We start from the raw sequence: 17,843 nt of genomic DNA on the forward strand, positions 1-17,843 counted from the left end.
TGGCTTCAATTCTTAATAATTTTTGGTAATATGACTGCAAATACTTTATGGTTTGTGTTGGTTGGTTCCTTTTTACATGAACTTACTATCGTTTATCTAACCATTCACTGCATACTAAACCATTATTTTTATAATTATATCTATCATCATATGCAGTAGACAGTAAATTACAACACTGCATGGAAGAAACAATCTGAAAAGAAGTTTATATTAAGTACTTCTACGTAAATTACATATAAACTGCATTGTCATGTCCCATAGAATCAAATTATATGCTAGTAGTGCAGAAATGCACCAGCATCATTCTTGCACACTATTCTGGTATTTATAGCTTTGTATCGTATTATCCTTCCCACCTAAGGTTTAGAAGGCTATCTGACTAAGCTAAATCATCCATGTCATATAATTGCACAATTTATTTGCATCATATTCCCGCTTCAGGACAGAAAAGCCAATACTATGCTAGCAGTGCAGGTGAGATTGTCTCGCAGCTAATAATGTTTACAGCTAATAAGCTACTGTAATATGGCACATCATCAAACTATTTAAGGATTGCATTAATCATTATTACAGATATAAACCCGCCCTTTAGTGATGAGGAAAATTCAAACAGTATCAAATTGGCTACATGATGGACAGCAATCAATTTTATTCTCCATATATATAAACTTAAGCAAAGAAATCAGTGAGTAACCTAACTTCATACTCCCAGAAGGTTAAATCTACTTTCTGTCAGCTGGTAAAGATCTAGTGTAATTCCTAAGAAGAAAAAAGCACACACTTAAATAATCAGCACTATCCATTACCTTTAGAGAGGCTAAAGTATATGTTAAAAACATTCCTGAATGCCAGTGTTTAAAGGAGAGAGTCGCTCAGAACATATAGTGCCTCTTCTATATGTGTTTAATCTAGCCTAAATGCTGTCCCAGCAGCTTTCACTCCAGGAACAGCAGAACTCCCTCCTCAGGAAAAGCACAAGTCTGCAATACAGTGACCAAGCACAAAACGTCAATAAGGGTTCTGAGAGAAGACAGACAGGAAAGTCAGATCTTTGCATGCAACTGTTCCTTCAGCAGAGTCCCTCTCCCCCCAAACAGGGCTTTGTTCCTATAAATGCTTTTGTTTTTTTGCTAGCTGTTTAGTTGTTGAAAGTAACTCATATCAAAAGTTATTCGTTTGTCATTTGAAAGAATTCTAAAAACATGAGACATGGCAGCAGCCAGCAGGGAACCTGCCAGGCTTCCCTGCTGGAAACCCAACGGACAGCTGTTCTGGGACAGCAGCTCTTTTTCTCCTTCTCTCTCATGGCTAACACTAGCAAGGGCTTGTTTCTGGGAACTCCCCACAGCAACACCTGCAAAAATACCTTTCAGCCTCATGGTTTGCCACCATCAAACCAGCCAGTGGCAGCTGAACTTTTGCAGACTCTACATCATGCTGCAAACACATCTGCTTCTCCAGCTACCTTGCATCTAATTCAGTTTTTGATCTTCCCAGCCCCCTTTCCTCTTCTGCCTTTTCTACCCAGATCCCTCTATACTCTACAAGTGAAAGAAGCAAACAAACAAAAGGCTATTCAGGACATCACCAGTGCTGAAATGTACTCAACTGCTTTGCAAGAATGCTCTATAACATTTTACCAAACTTTTATCTTTAAAGACTGTTTATCAGAGGGTACATAAAAGACACTTAATTGGGAAGCAAGCATCATTTCCTAGTTGATCCTTCTGCACTACCTAGTCAATCCTTTAATAAACTACAAGGACTGTGACAGAAGTAGTAAAACATTTGTGTTAGGAAAACCACTAGTAATTCCTTAGAGCAGGTATTTCAGGCAGTTGATGAGGACATAGCATAGAAAACACTTTATTTATGATTTACAAACTCTGTTACCATTACTAAATAACATAAAATTAGAAAACAAAATCCAAACATTTAAAGTCTGCAAAAATCTAGAGGTTTAGGTTATTTTCACATGAGCATTCTCATTTAGGGTATATAATAACATGGGCTTTTACAAAAACATCCTTTCTATGACTTGCAAATAGCTCTTTTTTGAGCATACAAGAAACACCATTAATTGGATTAAAGCAAATCTACACAAACTTGGAACACATATGTCAAACTTACAAAGTTTAAGGTTAGTTCTCTGAGGACTAGAACCCCAATACATTATCAAACTTTTCCCATGGGAGCCTTTTATGTGAAAACAAACCAATGAATAACTTTAAAGCTGATGGGAAAATCAAAAAAAAAGTAATGAAGTTAATTTCTGATGTTATTCCATTCCGTTACACAATGGGCCAATCCAGCCCATGATTTGTAGAAAATACTGTCATGATTTACCACAGTAAAAAAAAAAAAAAATCCACCAAAAACTTACTAAATAAAAGAATTAAATGAACTAGATGAACTATAAAACAACCATCAAAAAGATTTCAAATTAAAAGCATGCTTTCCACCAAGATTAAATAAATTCAATCTTCTTAAATGCATTTGATTTAAAGCTCTCAAAGCAAATTTATTGTCAAATTAGCGTAAGACACAAACAAGAATAAGCCATTATAATGCCAATATTACCTTATTCAAGCAGATTAACTCTTGCTAATTATTAAATTACACATCTGGCCTGCTGTATATTCTTAGTTAAAAAAAAGTCATATTTGAAAATGTTAAGGGTGATAACTGAATATTCGCTGTGCATATGGATCACTGTCCGTTGCCATTTTTGGTCCCGAGTAATGGTGGTAGCTTTCTGGATGAAAGTGTTCACAGTGAAGGCTAATCCATTCTCTTTCAGTACTGTATCGTTCTGCTTCAGCAAGGATTCTAGTGAGAGCCATAATATAACTCAAAGCCATCTGAAGGGTCTCATACTTGGACAGCTTCTTATCTTGACCCCACTGTGGAACCACCTTTCTCAAACGATCAAAGGCTGTGTTCAACCCTTGCATCCGTCTTCTCTCCCTGGCATTGGCAGCCAGTCTTCTCTTTGCAGCACTTTCCATTCTTTCTGAACTGCACTTCACAACACAGCCCGGTCCACTTCCGCACTGGATGTCTGACTCCATGCCTGAATCCAAATTACTGGATTTACAGGTTTTCATATTCGATGCAGCTTCAGTTTCACAGACACAAAGACTACTTTTTAAAAACTGGGTATCTAAAAAGTGGTCAGGAAAGCACTCATGTGAGTGGCCTGCGTACCTCTTGAATCAGTTTCCAGATGTCAATGATATGATATTTTTCTTAGCATCTAGTAATAAAAAATACAAATAAAAGGTCTTCTGATTCTTCTGAAAAAATCTTCTTATTGTTTAAATAAAGAATAAAGAGTTTTTAATGTCTTACACTTTCATTCTTTTAATTTCTTTAAACTCAGAGATAGAAAACAATGAAATCTCCATTCTCAAAATGTATGTTACTGAAGAAAATGGTCCATTTAATCCAAAAAGGATCTTAACAGATTAAAGACATTTCAATTCCAAATGACCATTTCAAATGAAAGAAGTTCTGATTCAGTTTTTAAGAGTATTTTGAAATAATTAACTGTTGCAATCTGAAGATGTAACTTCGTAACAGAAATCTCTCCCTTCTTGACTCCTGCTGGCAAGCAATGATTGTGTCTTACAGACAAGATGAGGCTTTATAGAAACTGCAAAAGCTAAACAGGTGGTAGCAGGTGGGCGGGCGGCACTCTGCTTCCATCCCAGTACCTTCCCACCCTGGGAACTACAGAGTGAAAAAAAAACCCAAACCAGTAAAATCTGAACATCACAGCCTTCAGCTGTTGAGAAGTCTTCCAAAGCCAGTCTGTCCAGCCCTAACAACTTGCCATCTGGAGTAGTGTCTGCCTGGCCCCACAAGACCCTGGGCAGTTAAGCAAAAGATCCTTTCAATGGATAATCTGTTGCAACACAGGGAAAAAAAGAAAAATCTCTGTGCATTGTAGTATTTATATTTCAAAATGTGAAAATTCTACTTAGACAGTATTAAGGGTAGAAGAAATAGCTACTCTAATTTAACAGAAGAGAATCAGCTTAATGGTATATGGCCAAGAATACTACTGGCTTGCATTATATAGTACCAAAGTAAGTAGACTCTCTTTATCAGAAACACTTCAGAACCCTTCAGAATTTTAATATTGTATAAAGTATGCAACACTGCAGAGAGACTAGTATCTTGAGGAAAATGGGCATTATGTATTTGCCTACCAGCAAATCTAATGTCATTAAAATAATTTAAATATATTTAAACAGTTAAGATGTAGTTACGAATTTATATAATAATGACTGTAAAAATTTTTAGATAGGTCATGATACAGATGTACACAAAAACATGTAATTATACAAATTATATGAAAACTGTCCTGGTTAATACACCTTATTAAAGTAAGTACATGTATTTTATGTGGAGGGGAAAGTGTCTTTTTAATAATATCCCTAAATACGTAAATGGAATAAAAGAGCATGTGAAGAAAACAGTTTGCTAGTAGTAAGGGATCATTTCTGCTACCAGTTGTAATGATAGAGAAGCAATCATACATACACTCACAACCCATAATCAAAACATATTTCTTTGACAGTACTTGTATTATGAAAACCATTATCTACATAAACTTACAAGGAAGCACCATTTTCTTATATACACAAAAGCTAAAAAAAAAAAACCAACCCTGCCACACAATGATTTATTATCTGTATTGATTTCAAACTTAATTAAACTGTTACCAGCATTCATAAATTAGTAACTTTTTTCATTAGAGACTGAATACTGTATATTTATTTAGAACTATAGCTCAATTGTTTTCCTTATGACCCCAGAACTTGGTGTAGTTGTAAACAGCTGATTAATCCCTAGCAGAAGCAATGACGATGAAATGAGGTTGAATAATCCAAAAACAATAGGATGCAATTGAACACTAATGGACTCCAGCACAACAGATGTTGAATGTAGCCTGTTACGCCCAGTTGCTCTGCTTTTAATATTCTGAATCCTAATGGTCTTGAACAGACAGGATAGTTGGGATGGGGAGTCTCCATTATTCCATTATCAAAATGTATGCCACGTTTTCAATTTTTAAAGAACTATAACTGCATCATGTTTCATTATAAATGTTCAATATTCTTTGCTGTGTGGATTGACCTATTCTCCTAAACATAAAGAACTACTACCATGCCTTAAGATGCTACTTTCTGAATGACTATTTCTGATTATTTTTGTGTGAGAGTTGAGAACAGTACCATTCAGAAAAAAAACCCACATAACCATATGTCTTTTACAGAAGGATCAGCAATTAGAACACGTGAGATATTTCTTTTCTGAAAACGTTTCATGGGAGATATTGCATGTGCAGTATGAAAAAAATACACCTCTGATCTTCATGTGATTCCTATAACATATTTTAGTGCTACAGCCTTGTATGCCCAAATAAGTCTGTTAATTAAATCCTTTGTTTCTTAAAGAAAATCTCAAAGGATTTTTAATAAAAATAAACACAATAAAATGAAGGGATTTTGTAAATTAATAACTATTGTGTTTTCATGAGATAGCTATTACTCTTTTCAGAGAATTAACCACTCTTAAGTTAAGAGTGGTGTTAATTTCATACCAGAAATATGAAATGCACCCCTTTAAAATATCATACGGTATAATACCGTATGTTTTCACTTGTCAGCAGTTTTCCCATTTTTAACTTAATATCTCATGTCAGTATGAATTACAATGAAGACTTCAAACATACCAAAAATCAGTTCTTTAAAACTTTGTATTTTACTCCACTAATGCATAGTAATGTAATACACAATGCTGTTAATCTTCCCCTTCCTAATTGATTCACCATCTTTATCATGCTTTGACTAACACACTGATACAATCTCAAGAGAGAAGCTGTGATTTATCGCTCTTACCAAACAAATTGTAACTTTACTTCAAATGATTTACTACCAAATCACAGGACAAGGGCCAAAATCCATCTGGAATAACAACAGACCTCTAACAGGATTTTACAGCTTATAGGCAAAGCCAAAAATTATTCCATGACAGATCAAATGCCTGGTTTTCATTACTTACAATCATCTTAAGCTTCTGCTTTATGAAAGAGAAATAAGAAAAGTAAATGTTAAGGTCTCATGGTCACCAATTAATTTAGTTCATCTGCATAGCCCACCAGCCATATGAAAACACATTAGCTCAAGCTTTTATAAAATAAACTACTTTAATGCTCAGTCAATAATAGAAATGCTATCAGTGAAATTTTCCCAGGTTTACTCCACCAGGTTTGATTTCCTCTATATTTCAGCTTGTCTCTGTTATTGGCTTTGTAATTCTATTCCCTTCTTCATTTATTTCTAATAATTTCTCAGAGGTTTTATTCTTTGAACTATTTTTCAATTTTTTCTCAAAATAGCTGGAAGTTTTCAAAAAGCTATTAATACATTCTGATGTGATATACTGCTGTGGAGCTAAAAACCTTTCTAGTTCCCACCTTATATTTTCTCATCTTTATTGTACATTAATAATTTCTCAATAATTTACCTTTACTCTTATGTCATAACAGAATCTCAAGCCAGAACATTAGAATCACCAGAAAGAGTCTACTTGTGTCTACTCGATTACTCAGATTTCAATCTTTAAATCTCTGATTATGCAGGTACAAATTTAGTATTACACCATGACCCTTGCAGCATTATTCTTGATTCACATTTTAAATCTAAAGCAGTACCTTTAATAAAATACAATGTTTTTCTCAGAAAAAAACAAGCTTGAAAGGCAAGAATGCTCTTTCAGTCATAAGCCAAATTATTTTAGCATCGCTAAGTCATCACTAATACTCAGAAAATAAAGAGTAGTTTCAGTCCATTAAAGAAACAAACTAGTTTCAGGATTTATGACTACATAAATACATACATTAAAAATTGCCTGCTAGGACAGTTAATAACTCAGATGTGATATATCACAGTACTCACTATGAAGAGCTGGATTTCTTCCATCTATACTAATATGGAAAGCAAAATCTAATTACTTCTGTTGGCCAAATAATAATTTCAAGAGGAAGTGAAAGTAGCATTTCTGGTTATAGTCTAATTTGTCAGTACCTTCTCTATTTCTTCCATAAATAACATATACAAGCATTATATCAAAGCAAGACTCTTACCTCTTCCTTCCAGCCAGCATCCACTATTTAATCCTTTCTGGAAGTCTCACCAAGATTTCTTACCACCATAGTTTATACTGAGCAAACGTGAAAGACTGGCATGCTGTATGCTGCTTAATTAAGAGCAGGTGGGTAACTAGCAAACTATGACCATCCTTAAGGGCCCAATTTCTAGTAATATTTGACTCAGCTCACAAGACAGGTTAAAAATCCATGGTGTGCAGAATAATGGATTTTCCTTCCTTGGTTATTTACACTGTTTTCCCTATCACTGCTACAGGACAATTAGCAAACAAAATAATTCACAAGTGAACGTTGTATCTTCAACAGACAGGAAATGTAGACACTAACCGATACTGTTAAGTTGATGTAGCAAACTCATAGATAAGCTGAATAGCAAACTACAGCAGTAAGATGAATTTACAGTCATTTCACTTAGGGCTTCCCAACTTCATATTGGACATCCTTTCATACAGAGTGCTTAGAACATTTCGTTTTCCTCTTAAGTCCATCCAGGGTGAACTTTTCTTTCTAACCGTTCAACAAGTAAGTCTCCCAACCACACTTAAAGCTCTACTTGCCATATTACTCTCAAACTATCACTTTTTCTCAATTTATCCATTTCTCCTTGACAGTCATCCTTTTCTATTCCATGTTACCTTTCTTAAGTAGTTTTCCCTCAGGTGAGGCTCAAAACGCACAGCCTTCCTCAGTGATCCTGACTGGAACAGCCTTTCAACATAACTTTGTTTTAAAGTGTGATTTTACAAGAGGTCTGAAACCCCTTTAAAAAAAAAGAAAAGTAAAACAGAAAGCCTTAATTTTATCATGGTAATAGAGAAACATGCTTTGAACATTCAACTGTCTTCAAATGTTTCCCACCTGTATTACATATTGAATATGATTACTATTACATATATGCATATGTAATTGTAAATATACATAATACAAAAATATACATGAGACAGCTCATGAAAAAGAAAGAAACTTCCACTTAGAATGGTACTGGAAACCATTGCACCACTAAGACAGCAAAAAAAAAAAAACCTTTGACATATTATTACTAAGCCAGCAAATTTTCTGAGCACTTCACACCACAAAGGTTCTCATGTGCCAACAAAGTTCTCTACCGAGGGCAATTCCACCTGTGCATGTTCAGTGATCTGCAAAAGCTGGCCTAAAATTTTTCACAGAGACCTATAGGCAACACACAGTAGGGGACACACAAACCTGGCACAATATTCACTGTTCACCATTCAACTAGCGTTGTGCAAGGAAGCTTCGATACTGAAATAGTACAGCTTAAATTTAAGGTTTGCTTTACAGCTGCCCTAGCTACCTTGTGCAAAACACTAATCCTCTGTTCATCTTTCAAACATGAATTAACATGTTTGGCACTAGCTTCAGTAGCACTGGACAGTACAAATTTGTCCACAGCAACCACTTAAAAAAAAAAATTACTTGTTAGGCATTACAAAGGCATTTTGGCACAGGCAAGAACAGAAACCCTCCATCTGGATGTAATTCAGTTTTTCTAACCATATTTTATTTTCCTATATACTCAGTTTCAGTATAGCTTCAGACTTATTAAAAACACTACCTATGCTATGCATGGATAAACAGATGAGAGGAGGGGATTTAGTTTACCCTGCAGACTCCAGACAAGAATTACTATTTTTACAGTCTCTGACAGATGTTTTTCTATCTTGTTATGAAAAACCTCTAACAGGGTAACTAGCAACACAAGGGATAAATTTATCTTTTACTATACCAGGCACCTCAGGATTAGAAAGATTAAGTAGGTGGTTAAGACATATTTCATCAGCTGATTTGACCGAAGGAAGTATAAACTTGGGACTCTTGCATTCAGCTCCAGATTCTGGAATAAGCAGTACTTCAGTGGTTACTCAGTCTTGGTCCTGACTTTCCTCTGTTATAGCCCCTACACTCCCTCTACCCTTTTCATGTCTCACATCTAATTTTCATCCTGCTGTTCCACACTCCTGTGCATCACAATCACCTCTGTAAAATAAGGGGATATCTGAGATTACAGGGAGATAAACTCTCATGCTTCATCTCCTGTGCCACTGTCCTCCAAATACACTAACTATGAACAAGACATTTGTTCCCAAGACTGGAGACATAACAGCCAAAGTACAGCACATGTGAACCAGGATTCATGTGTCTATTTTTAAAACTTTATAAATGTAACAAAATGTAGTAAGTCCCTGACACAGAAGCAGAAGCAACACCAGCACTACAAACAAAACAAAACCAAAAAATTCTTTTCTCTGTCAAAACGCATGAAGACCCTCAGTCTGAAGCTGACACCTTCCCAGCACCTATAACCACAGAAAACTAAGAAGACACATAAGCTAGTACTGCAAGTTAGTCAATCTATGGAACACACTATAGTGTATATCTATACTATAAAGACTTTTACCTGCAACCTGCTTCACTCAAAGCACAAAAGGAATTAAAGTAGTTTAAAATACGAGGTAGCTTAAGTATGAAAATGAGTGTCGAAATTGTTGAAAACAGAAATACTTCTTGACAAGTGGACAATAACCAAAAACCATAGAGAATGGTCCCCGCTTTGCAAAGCAGGAAGGTGAACAGAAAGCAGCTCTGTAAGGGGTAAAATACGGTGTTTAATGCCGTGAACATGTAATGACTTAAGTATGTTTAATATTAATCCCTAAGTAATCCCACCGAATTCAGTGGCAGACTGCTTACAGTTTTTAAGTTAAGCACCAGCACTTGGAATTTTTGGGAAAAGCACAGAAAAACAATGGGGAAAAACAAGGACCACAAGATGTGATATAAGCAGAGACAGAAGAAGTAACAGAAAGTGAGAATAAAAGGAAGATGAAAAACAAGGAAAAATTTCAAGTGGGCTGAGCTGCATCAGTTTACACTGGCTGGAATCTATATAATATTACGTAGTGTCTTTTTTTTTCCTTCTTAAACACTTTGTTGTAACACAAAGAGAACGTAATGCACTTTCTAAATGAATTAGTTATACATCTGGTTCCTAACCAATTAGGAAGAAGACTCTCAAAACTCCTCACTTCCCAAAACATAATTAATGCTACAATGAATGCTGCTTGCACAAGCCAAAATCATGTACAGGGTGTGCCATACAGTATATTGACTGAAATAAAAATACATGAAGCAACAATGGTGAGAGTGATTTAAAAAATGCTGTAATATTTCTATAAAATAATTTTTCAGTTCAGGAGGAGTTATTTTCTTGTGCAAACAGGCATAAAATTACTACCCACTGCTCTGCTTCTCATTGATTTTTACTTGGCACAGTTTGCCAGATGCTGTTTGGTCTAAGTGTTGCCTTGACCTCCACTAGTGACGCTGGCCCCTTTTGGCTTTGTTGTGCAGTATTTTCCCAGCAGGGAGGTCCCACCCCTCTAATAGTTCAGTTGCAAGTTTTGCTAAAGGCTTATAGGTTCCCCATATGTTGTACTGGAGGGGCCAGCCTGACTGGAATTAACTCAGAAGTGGCGTCCAGCATTGTGGCTGTAGCTGGCCCAGGGGAGATTATAAATGCCCCAAAACTAATTAAATATTTTGTCTCCTGCTGGTAAACAAAAGCGAATGAGGGCAAAAATATGAAATGCCTGATTTAACTAGGATCTGTAAGTAGCTTGACAACAGCAACCCTGAAGTCAGCGATGCATGATGTAAAAGCCTCTAATGGGTCAAAGCTGTTACACAAATGAGACTTTTGTCAATTATCCTTCATTTTGTATACTTGCAAAATGGTTATATAAATGTACTTACTATCTGTTTTCAAAATATTTCACAACAGCATTTCTGTGGTAAGAGCCACGCAGTCTAGATATTTCTTTGGAATCATTCTTAGCTTTCACTTCTGCACTGAAAATATATAGAAAATAACTGTGTCCACCTAAAGAAATACGTACAAATAAAAAGCGACAGTATTTGCAGTAACATTTTCAAGGATCTGAATTGACAAATGGTGCTTTATAAAAATAAGACAGAAGAATTCTCTAATTCAATAATATATTTAGTAACATTTTTTAATAAAATTGTTAGCTAAGTGCCTTTTTCAAGGTTTATCTATTCAAAGACATATAGAATACATACAGAATATGTATTAAAAATCAGTTAAATTATTTAAATTAGGAATAACACATATTTAATCAGAAGAATTATTTAAATAATTGATCTAGTGATTTTGATATATGTAATTCAGATTTAATGCATTCAGTTCTGTAAATTAAAAATCCTCCTCATGGCATTTTAAATATTGTATGTCCATAAGGGTATGCTATATTTTAAAATACACTACTGCAGACTTTTCTTTTAGTAATGTATAACAGTTAACATATAAATATTCAATGGATAAGTTTCAAAATGTGAACAAACGTTCTACAAAAAAAAATTAGTAAAGAAAATTAGAATTTCAATTAGATAGTCTACATACTAATTTCACATGCATGTTTAAATTCTCATGTTTATGCAATCCTACTGCAGTTAATGAGACTAATCAAGTGTCCAAAGGTAAAAACAGCTGCAAGTTTTGCTTGTCCAAGATCTCAGTTCACAATGCTGTCAGTGTGAACTAGAAAGTGACTTGTTTAACAAAAACACAGTATTCACTTTTTCTGGGAGGGCGTGTGTTAAATCCTCATGTGTTTCATAAACACATTTTTACTTACTTTATTTTTAAATAAAATTACAATAAGGTTATCTTTACTTGCTGAAATTCAAAAATTACTGAAAAATGGCACGGATCAAACATACGGGTAAAAGAATATGAAACCTCAGAAGAAATTGACAGATACATGTATATACCTACATACATAGAAAACATACATCTCACTTTGTTTTTTATAGTACTTTGTCATTAGATTCTTGCTCTATATTTAAACTGTTATGCAAATTAAGTAATTCACATCCAGTTGTAAGTTAAAAATTACACTATTAAATGTAAGGGCTGATGTTGTAATTATTGCTTTCCAAATTACCCAGGAACTTTTGTAGCTGTATTGGTTTGTATCCTGCCAGACAGATGAGTGCACATGCACACATGCATATAACACATCTGCTCTTTTGTCCAAACAGACAGCAGGACGCCACAGAGGTTTTTCCATCAAAAGAAATGCAATTCTAAAAGATTAAATTGTTCTAGTTAGGCACACGGTAACATTTGATGTTTCAGATTTTCAGGTCTCCTAAATGTCACATTTCCAAGTTATAATGAATTAGATATGACACCTATATTCTAAAAGCCACAAGTAAAGTGGTTTTGAATGAAAAAACACTTAATGTGGTGACTGCAAATATATAATGCTGGATTTAGAATGCACAAGGACAATGTTTCCCATTAGGTATATGGGAATAGTAGAGAATAAAAAGTGATAAACCATGACTAGAAGAGAAAAAAAATCAATTCACGCAATATGTAGAAAAAGGACTAAATGTTTGCTACCAAAAAGCTTGTTTGTTTTTCTCCCATAAACCTAGTTGCGTTTTTCATCCCTTATTTCAGAGATTTCAAGAATCTGAAATGACAGCATTCTATCACACTTAAAGTTTTCTCTTGAATTATCCAGATTTCAGAATGAAGTTTTCCAAGACTTAATGAATATCACAGTAGAAATTTCAAACTATAAGCTTTTTACAGCAATATATTCATCCACTTACGTTAAGCTAGTTCCTTCTAGATATTCAAAATAAATGACACAATCTTCCTTATATAATTGCATACATTGTTTCTTTTGTCATCAACTACTCATGGACCTTAACTCACAGTGCAAAAGTTGCAGTAAGGCAGTTGTATTTCTGTTGCAGCTGGTCTTCTTCATAAATGACTATGCAGTAAAAAGGTATGTATTACTTGTTTTTATTTACAGCTTTAGAAGTAGTGCCTGATCATAGTAATAACTACATTTTTGTAATTCACACTCACTGAAAAGTGCTCTGAATAAAAGTGCTATCAGTTTAAAGAATTAGGGATGGTTTTAGAGCAAAACACCAGAAGAACTTCCCACTCAAGTTTTCCACCAGAAAGTCAAGATTGCGAGCTTTACAGCAACAGCTATTTAATCTAACAGACAAACCCATAAAAAGATCCAATAGCTGGAGGACAAAGTTCCAAAACCATGAACTGGAAACACAGAAAATATTTTCAAGAGCAAATTCCTAGTTATTTTGCTAATGAATGTAATAGGGGCTCTTCAGAAACTTATATTTTATATTTAATTTTGATATCTTTCCACTATACTTAAATAGCAAATTACTGGCTTCAGTACACTGATTCCTTTTGGGAGTATTAGTCTGTGATACGCATTCAGGTCATCAGAGCAGATGAGGCCTTACAGGCCTTACATGCTTGCATCTATGAAATGCAGAAAATGCCATCAAAGTTACCTAATAATCCCAGATAGTGACTTAGTAAGAGCCTGAAACTACACAGAACACTGTCAAACTGCATAGAGATTCATTTTCCTTATTCTCTAAATCTTTTTGTTTAGGGATAGCATGTATCTTCTTCAAGATAAGTAGCAGTCATTTAATGTATCTCTGGTATTCAGAGAACAAAGCTGGGAAACTCAAAGTGTTCAATGAAGAGGAAACAACCTTAAAATATTTTACAGGTATCACTGAAGGCCAAAACACATCACCGTATCACTCTGTCTTCTTCTGGATCTTGAGTATGAATGTGAAATAGGCACATTTATGACTGGACATGGAACACAAACTTGTATGCATTTTTTCCAGAAGGGCTGTTTCCTAGGAAGGGTGATAATGTATTCTTCAACAAAGAAAAAGTATCTATTGATCAAACTGGTCTCAACACATTGTACAAGGCCTTTGCATAGGTACATATTGGAAGAAGCAATTGAAAAAAATTGTCCTAGTGAAGAAAAGACCAGCATAATCAGTCTTGAGTCTCAATAGAAGTAAAATGCCTCAAAACAGTTGAGGAGGGAAAACAAACATAGAGACCTTAGAATGTCTCTTCTACTTTTTCTTGGCTGACAGGGAACTCTAACAGATGTGGTGAATTCATATTTTAACCTTTTAAGGATCAAGATTCCACGTTCTTTTTGTTCATCTCAAAATCCTAGGGCATAGCACAACCCAATCCCATTCAGCAGGGAAATCTAGCAGAAATCACATCTCCTGAAGTACAATACCATTTATAGCTCTTCCTAGAACTGTCTGACTGTACCACCTTTTAATCAGTGCTAGTCCTTGATGAGACAACTGAATCCTTCGTCAAGAAGTCCCAAAATGAAAGAGAAGTACCAATTAATTGGTATTCTGACTGGGACTAATTCAAAGGTGTCTCCTAGTACCTTGGGATATGATGCATTCTACTTTGGAGAGAATCAGTCAGTCAGAGATTGATGAAGGGGTGGTGAGGTCAGGTCTGGAAATACAGAACCATCTGCAGAGTCTCCTGGGTTGGTACCTGCAGCATAGTAATTTACAGGAGCAGGTGTTTCCTTTTAATCTACCTTATTTTTCTGCTGAAATTGTAACTTTATTGAGAAAGTGCCTGTAGTTTGTTATTAAGAGGGTACTTTGTTTATTGCTATTAACTATTAACTGCTGAAAGGTTTCTGAAAGTTGTAGTAACCACACTCCTAACATTAGTAAGAATACAGACTGTGATGTTAAATATGTAAGTCAATAAGACACATCTTCAGAAAGTTGCTATGCATAAACAGATTAAAGTACAAAAGACTGTTTTAAAGCCAGTTATTTTCTTTTGAAAGGAGCCATTTCTGTCTGAATATGGGTGACTAAAATTATCATAATCAATAATTTATTTCTGTTTACAGCCATAAATATTTATAGAGAAAAGATGCTTTCTGAAACAAAAGAAAATTTCAAGAATTCCAGATGGAATTTCCCATCTGAATTGAGCTTGGTGGGATAGGAACTCTGGTAGGTCCCCTTTGGTCTGGATTCAAAGCATAGCAAAAGATCAGTAGAGAATATATCTCAATTCAAAATCAGGTTCCTGGCTTTGCTACACTTCATACCCTGCTCCAGGTCTACAATAATCTACATAATATCTTCTCTAGCCTAACATCTCCCAACCTGACTCCCAGATCAAACAAACTGTCTTTGCGTCATTAACTCCAACTAGTGGCAAAACCTGAGGGCATGCCCTTAAGTATTTTAACTATGGTGACATATTTCATATTTCAGACTCTACACAGGAATAACACTTCCTTCTCCTGCTCCTCACAAACATAATTCATCTCCATCAAACTCCTTCCTCTATACAATTCTAGAAACATTCTTGATAAATTTTCTGGGGTTTGCTTAATGTATTTTATCTATCCTGTGATTTCCTAACAGGACAAAAATTACATATGGGAAAGTGGTTTCTTGGTTTGGGTGTATCACCAAAAGAGTCACAGAACACTGAAAAATCAATAAAACTTAGGCTTATGTGATTCATGACATTAAAAATTTGGGATTATCCTCTTTCGCTATTCAGTAAGGCAAAAACACAAGTGAACCTCTCACTAAAGAAATCACCAGTCTAAACTAAAGGTCTTAGACTAAAACTGACCTCTAGTAAAAATAAATAAATAAATCACACTTTTCTACTGCCTGCTAAGACATTGGGTTTTATTATTCCACTTTTTCATTTCTTTGAAAAATTACAATTACATTCTGCAGTAAATTTTAGGAACTAAAAGAAGGACAGTGACCTAGCAATTGAGAAAAATACTTCGGTTCTCCTTTGTTCTGTCTTTTTGTTTAAGTCTGGCAGTTAAAGACAAATCTACTCCTCAGGAGGAGGGGGGAATAGAAGTCAGAATCAAACTGCTTAATTGACAGATTTTTCTGACTTTTAATTGAAATTGATTAATGTTTGCCTGATCTGGCATCACCCTCATTTTCATTTAGTTTCCTTTTTTTTTTTTTACTTCTGGGAAGGTTCTCTCTGTTTCTGGCATGTTTCTCTGTCACTCTGATAAATACTGAGACAAAGAAATTTTCCCTTTCCCAGAAATAACTGCCTCATCTGTTGCTAATTTCCCTTCCTATCCCTTATGGACCACATGGCTCCTTTCTGTGACCTCTTGCTGTCATGAAATCTTTTATTTCCACCTTTTGCAAAATTTTCCAACTTTGATAACAACTTGCTGTCTACACTTGTCTAGATAATACAAAAGAAATGCAAAGTATTTTCATGAATACTTTAAGTAGATCTGTTAAGTGGCTTATTAAATTAAGACATGGCTTCCCAGTTTATTTTCATCCCTCTAATCTGTACATTCATTCCACAGCAAAAAACTTATATGGTTTATGTTGCTCAATTTTTTTTTCTTTTATTGCTTACTTCCTCATAACCTAAGTGTTTAGGTTATGTACTTTCTTCGTGACCCCTACACATGAGATATGGCTCTGCAAAGGCATATACCAAAGAAGTAAAATGAGAAAACATGCATTCAAATATTAATGTTTCAGCTATCGGATCTAGCCACAGGTTAACTCAAAACTAACAGTGACCTGTAGCTTAATGACCTGATGGTCACTGGATACATGATAAATAACTCCCAGGCACACAGGAATTTTTGGAATTGTATTCTCCCTTCCCATAATTTGCTCTTCTTATTAAGACAGCAGCACAAAAAGTTCTGCAAATCCTCTGCACCAGAAACACTAACCAAAGAGACACTGCATTTTGGAGCTTTCCCCTTAGTATCTTTACTTATTAACTTGGGATTCAACATTTTAATTTAATCAAAACAATGCAAGTTAACTGTTTTCTTAGAAAAAAAAAATTAAATGCCAAACTTCTGTGTTACTAACTGTAATATTATACAGGCAGTTCCAGAAAATTCTCTATTTAAAAAAGCTTTATTTAATTAATGAGGAAGGTCTAGCAACCTGCATTAAGAAGAGCCCATGGAAAGTCCACTATGATGAAGCCCACAGCACTCAAAGATTGTATTTAGCATTATAAGGACCTAAAATTGCGCTACTTAGATTGAAGATCACATGATACTAATATTTATTTAAATTATAGTAGTATCTTCACAGAAAACTACCTTTAAGTATTGCTTACTTTCTGCATTTTCTGTGCAGACTTTGGTTTTTGGAAATAAACATCCCTGTGCTCCCGTTTTTATTGATGTGACTCGTGATTTTGAGTCTGAATTCTCATTTCAAGTGATAATCAGACATTTCATTTGGTGCTAAGGTAGCTTAAATTTGAGCATGATCCTGGATGCTAAGATAGTTAAATTAGATTAACAATATACAGCTAATACAAATACCAAGTAAATCCTTCACACGAAAACATAAAACAAGGCCATACAAATTCCAAATAATTTCATTTGAAGTTTGTGCAACCTATTTTCTGCACTAGGAAAAATTAACAGAATTTGTCACAATCCATTTCCTTTACTGTTGACTGAAATTTTGCAGTGTATTAAAGCATGTCTAGGTAATTACAATCATCAGGTCAACTACACAATATTTCATCAAAGGAAAGTTGCTACTCAGAAAATGCGTAATCTTTTTCTTGCCACTCTCAGCAGCCTTGCTTATTTTGCATATGGTTGCATGTTTAATTAGCAATCCTTCTGTAAGTGTCTGCAATTAGCACAATGATGATTAATAAAATAACTCCTTTAAAGCTCCATTTAGGCAGCAGAACTGCACAATC

The 17,843-nt window shown here is 34.8% G+C and overlaps 1 protein-coding gene across 1 annotated transcript; it reads right to left on the bottom strand.

Moving 5' to 3' along the window:
- Positions 1-2,672: 2,672 nt before the first annotated feature.
- ATOH7 (atonal bHLH transcription factor 7) lies at positions 2,673-3,107 on the bottom strand. The gene has a single exon (XM_005155155.3). The coding sequence runs from the start codon at positions 3,105-3,107 to the stop codon at positions 2,673-2,675; it is 435 nt and encodes a 144-aa protein (XP_005155212.2).
- Positions 3,108-17,843: the final 14,736 nt, after the last annotated feature.

The sequence above is a fragment of the Melopsittacus undulatus genome, chromosome 4 (genome assembly GCF_012275295.1).
Source record: "Melopsittacus undulatus isolate bMelUnd1 chromosome 4, bMelUnd1.mat.Z, whole genome shotgun sequence".
Taxonomy (NCBI): Eukaryota; Metazoa; Chordata; class Aves; order Psittaciformes; family Psittaculidae; genus Melopsittacus; species Melopsittacus undulatus.

Bases quoted from the DNA above. Each gene is read 5' to 3' on its own strand.
- ATOH7 (XM_005155155.3), bottom strand. From the start codon at position 3,107: ATGAAAACCTGTAAATCCAGTAATTTGGATTCAGGCATGGAGTCAGAC.